This window comes from Triticum dicoccoides, chromosome 5A (genome assembly GCF_002162155.2).
Source record: "Triticum dicoccoides isolate Atlit2015 ecotype Zavitan chromosome 5A, WEW_v2.0, whole genome shotgun sequence".
NCBI classification, from domain to species: Eukaryota; Viridiplantae; Streptophyta; class Magnoliopsida; order Poales; family Poaceae; genus Triticum; species Triticum dicoccoides.
In genome coordinates, this window is record NC_041388.1 from 269,319,671 (window position 1) to 269,328,759 (window position 9,089).

Below are 9,089 nucleotides of genomic sequence, written 5' to 3' on the forward strand. Positions count from 1 at the left end.
CCAGGTAGTCAGCTTCACTGATTGAAGGATTTGTCTCCTTGATCTTCTCATAACTATCACCTCTTAGAATCCTTCTCTTCACCGCGGCTCTCCAAGTAGCCAGGGCCGTGCTCATCTTCATGAGGGCGGCATTGTTCACTTTATTCCCTGAGAGGCGTGTGTTTGCGAAGTCACCGGGGAACTTGTATCGTTCGTGCAGCTTCGTGAAGAGGAGGTTGCGCAAATTACCTCGGTCACGATGCCTTAGGTTCTCGGTGTTGATCGAGCTAGTGCTCCGGAGAATGCACCCGAGTTGTCCCCCGTACCCACTGACTAATTCTTTGGGCGCCGTTGGATGCCCACTGGAGGACACTTCAGTAAATTCCTCCTTGACGGTGCCGAGCACGTTCGGGCGCCGGTCCTTCCATTGCCTCTTCGGTTGGCTGCCATCTGTGCGTGCGCTGCCATCATCAGTGGTGGCATCCTCGGCGGCACCATCAGTGGTGTCATCCCCGACGCCACTAGGGGTTGTGTAGTCGGGATCGGTGTCTTCCGCGGCGTCCTCAAAGCGGTGAGGTTCTTCCTCCATCTCCTGGGACAGCTCCCAGAATGCCTTGCCCGAACCATCGGCCTCATCGTTGTTGGCCATGTTCGCTCTAAATAGGAAAAAAGGCTACTAGAGTTATTTCTTAAATGCAGTCTAGGAAAAACTAAATCCACAAGTCAATATATCAAGACCCATCGCATCTTCATAGACTCGATGGGGCCTCAAATGCCCTTCCTCATCTACAACTAGTTGTCCGCCTCAATCGATGGGTTTTCTCACATTTTTTTGATTCAAACTAGATTTTGATGGCTAGCATTGGGAAGTTCCAGTCTACTAGTAGAGGGGGAAACATGAGGAGCATCTTGTAGGTTTGCTTGCTCCGGTGGGACGGGATGGAGGATATAGCGGTAGCAACTCAAAGCAGTAGCAGTAGCACCCCTATATCGTACATAGATTTATTTTTTGCCTTGCTGCTCTTACTAGTTTTAGCTTATCAAAGTGGATGTATGTATCACATGTTTCTAAAACTAGATTTGTATTGTTGGTAGGTTATTTTGTGTATGTGATCTAAAATAAATACAAAATATCGGCTGATTCTACTGTAATGCATTATTAGTCTCAAAACTTCCAGTTATGTTTGCAATATTAACAGGAGTACACTACTAGAGTTAACAAATTGGGTATCTTCTAGGTCAGACTATAAATGTTGATCAATTTTTGTTTTGGTTGAGAATCGGGCACCTTCTAGGTCAAGAAAATTGGGCATGACCTTTGCTAATTTTCTTGACCTAGGAGTGCCCCATTCTCAACTGAAACGGAAATTAATCAACATTGCAGGAGAAAGGGGTCATTTCAGAAGATCACAAGTAGCAGCAGCATCACAAGTTGGCAAAATCACAAGTAGCAGAAGCATCACAAGTAGTACAGCAGCAGCAGCATCACAAGTAGTATAGCAACAGCAGTGAATACAATTATTATATGAAGTTTCTGAATTTATATGCAAGTTTCTGCAATTTATGGAAGTTTCCGAATTTTATATGAAAGTTTCTGAAATTATATGAAAGTTTATGAAAGGAGAGAAAGGAGAGGAAGTACCCTAGAAATTTATGAAAGTGTCCAGTACGCTAAACTCCAACTCCAGTACCAGAGGAAATGGGCAGTAGATGGGCAGCACTAGACCACCTACAACAGATGCAACAAATTACTCCTAGAATATCTTCAGTTAATTCAGTAAATTACTCCTAGAATATATATCTTTAGTTAATTCAGTAAATTAATCTTAAATATATATCTTCAGTTAATTCAGTAAATTACTCCAGTTAAGTTAAATTACTCCAACTCCTATTTGCAAGATCACAAGTACAACAAGCAGCACTCTACTTCTATTTGCAACATCACAGCTGCTCTGGGTACAAGAACAAGCAGTACTAACCAGCTGCTCCTTGGAGTGCAGATGCAGCTCCAGCTCCTTGACGTGCAGATGCAGCTCTAGCTCCCTGGAACCAACAAACAAAATTGTTCAACCAAGATTTCCAGGCGAGCCAAGAATTACAAAGAGACAAGAGCCAAGAATTACAAAGACACAAGAGCCAAGAATTGTAGAGGAGTGATCACGCTTCACCTAAATAGCAAATGTTGCTAGTTTTTGTTTGATTTGAGCAAACAACAACAATGATTTGAGCAAACAGCAAATGCCTAATGTTGCTACTTGCTCACCTATCACTACTCTCAGAATTAATCTTTGCAACATACAACCACAATCTCAACATGGAGTATGAGTAAATAAACCTATGAATAGTGCAAACATATGACCACAATATGATGAGCAAACAGTGAGCAAGTAATCAAGAAAGTAAACAATGAACCTTGGATCTTCAAGTAAACAGATCAAGCAAGCATTCGTATCACTTAAGCAAGCAAGTAAACAGTAAGGAAATCTAGACATAAAAACAATTATTTATGTGCTGCCCACTAGAACAGGATCAAGAATCCAACAACAATTGCCCCTAGCTGCAACTAGATCAAGAAATCATACAAAAACACTAATTCCATCAGAGGCAAAAGTACAGACACTAGTACACCAGATGCTAGAATCAAGAAGAGACGGGGAAGGAGGGAGATAGCTTACGGGCTGACGCCTGTGGACTGTGGCGGCGCTGATGGCGAGGAGTGAGATCTCGTCGACCTTGGGGTGAAAGACGGCGAGTTGTGGCCAGAAGCCAAGGTTGAGGCGTCGGAGCTGGTTCGGGGCGGGGCGGAGCCGAGTCCGAACCCGCGCTGGATCTGCATGTGGCTGCCCGGCTCATACAGCGCTGGTGTCTCCCTGTGGCCGACGGCCGATGTGCAGAGGTGGTTGTCCGGGATGGGCCGATGGAGGCGAGGCTTTCTGGGCTCTGCGAGAGAGGAGAGGGCGGAGAGGGCGAGGGGAAGTGCGAGGGGGCAAGTGGGGAGGGGCCCGAGGAGGCAGGGCGGCGGCAATGGAGCGGGCGCGGGCGGACGGCGGCGTGCTCCCACGGGGCTCATCGGGTTAGGTGTGGGGCGAGGTGGATCTGGCGAGGGAGGGAGAGAGTCCAGAGGGAGAGGGGGAGGGGAGCAAGTGGAGTGGGGGAGTGTTAGCAATGGCGCACCTTTTAGGGGTGCGCCATAAACATACACATACCAATGGCGCACCTTTTAGGGGTGCGCCATAAGCACCCTGATAGCAATGGCGCACCTTCCACTGGTGCGCCATTACTAACTTTTTTTGGATTTTTAGTTGCATGTAATAATTTTTTAGAAAATGACCATAAATTTTAAAATGTTATGATATAAGTAGTTATTACTAATTTTCAAATACTTGCGTTGCAAAACATTTCTGAATTGGTAAAACATTTATGAATATGAAAAATATTCATGAATTCAAAAAGTGCTCATGAATTTTAAAAATATTCATGAGTTCAAAGAATATTAACAAATTCAATACTTTTTGTGGGTTAGAAAAATGTTTGCATTTTCAAAAAATGTTTGCAAATTTAAGCAGGAAAAGGAACACTGAAAAATAAAATACCAGAATAAACATAAATAAAATCAATGGCGCACCTCCTAGGGGTGCGCCATAAATACCTTGATAGCAATGGCGCACCTTCTCCTGGTGTGCCATTACTAACTTTTTTTATTTTACCAGAATAAACATAAATAAAAACAATTAAAATACTAGAATAAAACATTAATCCCCACTGTTTTGAACAAAAGAGGTTACTGGATAGAGGACTTGAACAGAAGAAATGCCATTTCCATATGTCGAAATACAATCGAGAAATGAAGACTACAATTTAAACCATTGTGCAAAGATTTAGAATTAGATCGATGACATGGTTGAAATCAAGTGATACATGTAATAATTTAGTTGCATGTAATAATTGAGCTTGCCACTGACACACACACACGCGCGCGCGCGCGCGTGGCCGGCACATCGTGATTCGATCTTAGCTATATTTTCACAATCTTCTTGCCCTTCTTTTTCGCAAATGGAGTTCTTCTCTTGAACGGACGTCCTTTAGGTAGGGTGGTCCTGCTTCTTCTTGTGGTGTATGGTACTTCATCGTCATCGTCATGTTCCATCTTCGGGTCACCGTACTTGTCGAAGTCTTGCTCATTGGCGACTCCATCCATTCCGATGATCTTCCTTTTGCCTCTCCTCACGACAACACGACTGGGCTTTGACGGGTCGGTAATGAAGAAGCATTGGTCCACTTGGGAAGCCAGTACCCATGGCTCATTTTTTGTGGTGACGTTTGCGCCCATGGTCTTGGATTTGGCTTCGGGTATAACCATGGTGATGAAATACCGGTCTTCTTTTAGGATGCTCTTGGCCCATCTGACACGAAACATCGGGACCTTCTCTCCAGCGTAGCTCAGCTCCCAGATCTCCTCGATCCTTCCGTCGTATTTGTCCTTGTCGTTACCGGTGTAGGATTCCATCGTTACCCAGGAGTTCTAATAATCATCGCTCTTCATGTCCTTTTCCTCGGTGTAGAATGTGTAGCCGTTGATATCGTACGCCTCATAGGTCATCAGGTTGTGCTCGGCGCCTTGTGACAAGGCGAATATGAGTTTTTCTTCCGCGGAAGAATCCTCATGTAAAGGGTACGACAGAAGCTTCTCCTTGAATCAACGTGTGAAACATGAGTTGTGATCTTTGATTATATCTCTGTCCGTCCTCTGTTGGCCTCGGTCATTGTACGTCTTCTCAATAAAGGTTTTGTGCTCTACCACCCAAGGATCGACCATGTCTATGTGTTGTAGCGCGACTAGGTTTGCTCTTTCAAAGTCGGCGAGTCGACCCTTCAAGTCGACATGCATTTCACGGTGACCCTCGCGGTGACCCCATCCAGCGAGCCTGCCGAGGTGCCTGTTGAGGGCAGACCAACGGGGTTCTCAATGCCTAGATAATTCGTGCAGTAGGAGATGCACTCTTCGGTCAGAAAGCCCTTGGCTATGCTTCCCTCTGGACGTGACATGTTGCGAACGTATCCTTTGATGACACCATTCATCCTTTCGAACGGCATCATGCTGTGTAGGAACGTCGGCCCGAGTTGGATGATATCCTCCATGATATGGAACAGCAGATGCACCATAACGTCGAATAATGCGGGCGGGAAGTACATCTCAAGCTCATATAGTATCACCACGATCTCTTCCTGTAGCCTTCTGAGTTGCCTCACGCCAACCGACTTCCGAGAGATGACGTCGAAAAAGTTGCATAGGCCAAATAGCATTTCACGGATGTGTGCGTCCATGATCCCACGGATTGCAACTGGAAGTATCTGCGTCATCAGCACGTGACAGTCGTGATACTTCATCCCGCTGAACTTCTGCTTCGCTGAGTCTAGGTATCTGCTTATCTTCCCCGCGTAACCGTAAGGAAGTTTTACTCCTACGAGGCAGGTGAAAAACTGCTCTATCTCCTCCTGGCATAGAGTGAAGCACGCGGGAGGGCAGTAATTTCCGATCTTCTTGGCCTTTTTGCCTTTGCGACGACTTTCCGTGTCCTTCGCCTCATCATCATCATCATCATTAGCGTGAAGCTCCTCCCTGATGCCCATTGATTTTAAGTCTGCCCTTGCTTTTGGCCCATCTTTGGTCCCCTCTGGCATGTTGAGCAGGGTACCAAGCAGACTCTCGCACACGTTCTTTGTGATATGCATGACATCAAGGCTGTGAGGCACACGGAGGATCTTCCAGTACGGCAAGTCCCAGAAAACAGACCTCGTTTTCCACACCTTCAGCAGCGGCTCTGGCACCTTTCGCTTCTTTCCCGGCGGTGGGCACTCTTTCCAATTTTTCAACAGCTCGTCTATTTCCTCGCCGCTCCTCGTACACGGGGGTCTTCGGGGTTCGCTTTCACCATCAAACAGATCCTTGTGTTTTCTCCATGAGTCATTGTCGCGAAGCCACCTTCGATGTCCCATGAACATGGTTTTTGAAGTCCCGGGATCTCTATCTAGCTGGCGATACATTGTGTCATCCATGCACCTGACGCATGCAGAAAATCCGTGGACCACCTGCCCCACGACATATCCGTAACCGAGATAGTCGTGCATCGTCGTGAGCAGTGCGGCTCTCATAGGGAAATATTCTTTCTCCGGGGCGTCCCTTGTACTAGCTAGCATTTTCCGCAGCGTGTCTAGCTCCTCTTTCAGCAGCCCCAAATACAGATTGATGTTGTTCCCTAGTTGTTTCGGCCCTTCAATTAGCATACTCATGTGAATGTACTTCCTCTTCATGCACAACTAGGGGGAAGGTTGTACATCCACACAAACACAGGCCAGGTGCTATGTGTGCTTCTCTGGCTGCCAAACGGATTGACTCCATCGGTGCTCGCACCCAGCACGATGTTCCTTGGATCGTCCCCAAATTCTGGGTGTTCGAAGTTCAACGCTTGCCACTGGCTCGCATCCTTAGGGTAACTCAGCATCTTGTCTTTTTTATTTATCTCTGGATAATTTCTGTCATCTTCTCGCTTCTTTTCCTCCCTATCCGCATGCCAACGCAGGAGCTTTGCTAGCTTAGGGTCCGCGAAATACCGCTGCAGACGAGGAGTGATCGGAAAGTACCACACCACTTTTCGAGGAGCTTTCTTCCTCTTCTTGTATCGAGTGACGCCGCACACCGGACATATGGTAGACTCCGCGTGCTCGTCCTGATAAATGATGCAATTGTTCATGCACACATGGTATTTCACGTGCGGTAAATTCAGAGGACACACGATTTTCTTCGCCTCCTCAAAACTGTTTGGGCACTTGTTCCCCTTGGAAAGATGTTCGTGCCAGAATGACATATTCTCGTCGAAGCATGCGTCGGTTATTTTGTGTTTTACCTTCATCTCCAGAGCCATGAGCGTTACTTTCGGGCGGGTATCCTCGGGCATGCATCCTTCATACAATGGAGTAACCGCGTCTATCTCCAGTTGATCCAGCTTGGCTTTCTCTCGGGTGGCAGCTCTTGCGTTACCTGTCTGCTTGAGAAGCAGCTCTTGAATATGAGGGTCCTGCACCCAGCCCATCGATGGTCCATCGTCGTCTGCTCCAGCATCTTCATCTTCATGATCATGCCCTTCGTCTTGATCTTCCTCATCATCATGTCCGGCATCTTCTACATGATGACTGTGTCCTGCATCTACTTCGTGATCATGTCCTGGAGATTCTTCGTCTTCTCGCCTGCCCTCACCACGGTTGTCTTGCTGCCCTTCCTTATTTCTTGCCCGACCCCCATGGACGACTTCATAATCATGTTCATCACCTTGCCACCGATAGCCATCCATGAAACCATGCAAGAGCAGGTGGTCCCGCACCTGTCCTGAATCCGGGTCCATAAGGCTCTTCAGCTTGCATCTTCGACACGGATATCATATCTCTATCTCATTCTTTTGAAGCATCTCGGCCTCCGCGGAGCTCAGAAACCTATTCACGATGCCTTCGGTCATCGTGCGGACCATGGTCGCATGCGGGGTAGGGCAAAACGATATTTTAGAACCAAAAAAATTTGGCATGACTTTGCCTAAAAATAGGACCAAAAAGAATGCACAGTGCCAAATTCTCGCCAAAACAGAAATGAATCAACATTCCGGCAAAATATTGGCAACTATCGCATTTCAAATACTGATACCTGCAAACACAAACATATGCAACACCACAAACATACATATATCTAGGCCATAAAAAGTGTGTACATTGTTGGAGGGAGAAAAAAGTAGATCTAGAACATAAAGAAAGCTTTCCCCTTACTTACCAATCAAAAAAGGAAATTTAACCACTTAATTTGGGTGAATCTATGGTGCAAATGAGGTGAGGAGGAGGAGGCAGCCAAGACCAAGCTTGGTAGAGGTGGAGAGAATGAAGTGGGGAAAGTGAGTGTGGTAGGTGGTGTCCAAAATATCTAGTTGCTCCCAGGTTACCAATGGCGCACCACCTAAGAATGTGCCATTAGTAACCAGGGTTACTAATGGCGCACCTGGTGTGTGGTGCGCCATTACTAGTTTTGCAAAAAAGATATAAAAAATTGTTAGCAGTGGCGCACCAGGGGATAGTGTGCCATGATAACTAGTAATGGCGCACTATCCCCTGGTGCGCCACTGCTAACAATTTTTTTATATATTTTTTTCAAAACTAGTAATGTCGCACCACACACCAGGTGCGCCATTAGTAATGTGGCGAATAATGGCGTACCTGTATCTGGTGTGCCACTACTATATAGCAGTGGCGCACCACATACATGGTGCGCCATTAATGTCCATATTAGCTATAGCCGTTTTCCTAGTAGTGCTAGCAAAGCTTAATGGGTATGGAATGGATAAATGGTGAGGTTGCAGCAAGCGACTAAGCATTGTATGGTGGCTAACTTATGAGTACAAGAATAAGATGAGAAACTACTCGATGGTCACAAACTAGTAATGATCAAGAAGTGATTTTGAACTACTTACGTTCAAACATAACCCCACCATGTTCTCTTCTCGACTCACTCGAAAAGAGATCGTCACGGTTACGCACGCGGTTGGTGTATTTTATTTTGGGTCTGGTGTCAAGTTCTATACAACCGAACATTAAAAATTCCCATATGCCACATAACTACGGGCACGGCTCTCAAAATTTTTAAACCCTGCAGGGGTGTCCCAACTTAGCCCATGACAAGCTCACAATCCGCGGAGACAATCCTCCATCACGGGACCCTCCGATCAGACTCGGAATCCCGATGCACAAGATATTTCAACAATGGTAAACAAGTCCAGCAAGACCTCCCGGCGTGCCGACACCAAGATAGTAGCCGCGCGTATCTCGTCTCAGGCCACAACCGGATGGGACAAGCTACGAGTAAAACCAGCCCTCAAGTTTCCCCAAGGTGGCCCCGCAGGCTGCCTATTTCAGACCAACACCATCAGCACAGCCCCCCTGTATTAGGTTGAATAACGAACCTCGGATAGCGCTAACTTCCTATGTGTCAAATTTATTATCATGTTTAGTTATTATGTTGAGCAAATGGTAAAACCAATGTTGGGCCTTGCTGGAAGAGTTTTATTGAAAGCGAA

General features: G+C 46.3%; 1 protein-coding gene across 1 annotated transcript; it reads right to left on the reverse strand.

Moving 5' to 3' along the window:
• Positions 1-1,623: 1,623 nt before the first annotated feature.
• Positions 1,624-3,049, reverse strand: LOC119299420. The gene is made up of 3 exons (XM_037576656.1): positions 2,655-3,049; positions 1,959-2,022; positions 1,624-1,708 (listed from the first exon to the last, which is right to left on the reverse strand). The coding sequence occupies exons 1-3, from the start codon at positions 3,047-3,049 to the stop codon at positions 1,700-1,702; spliced, it is 468 nt and encodes a 155-aa protein (XP_037432553.1). The 3' UTR covers positions 1,624-1,699.
• Positions 3,050-9,089: the final 6,040 nt, after the last annotated feature.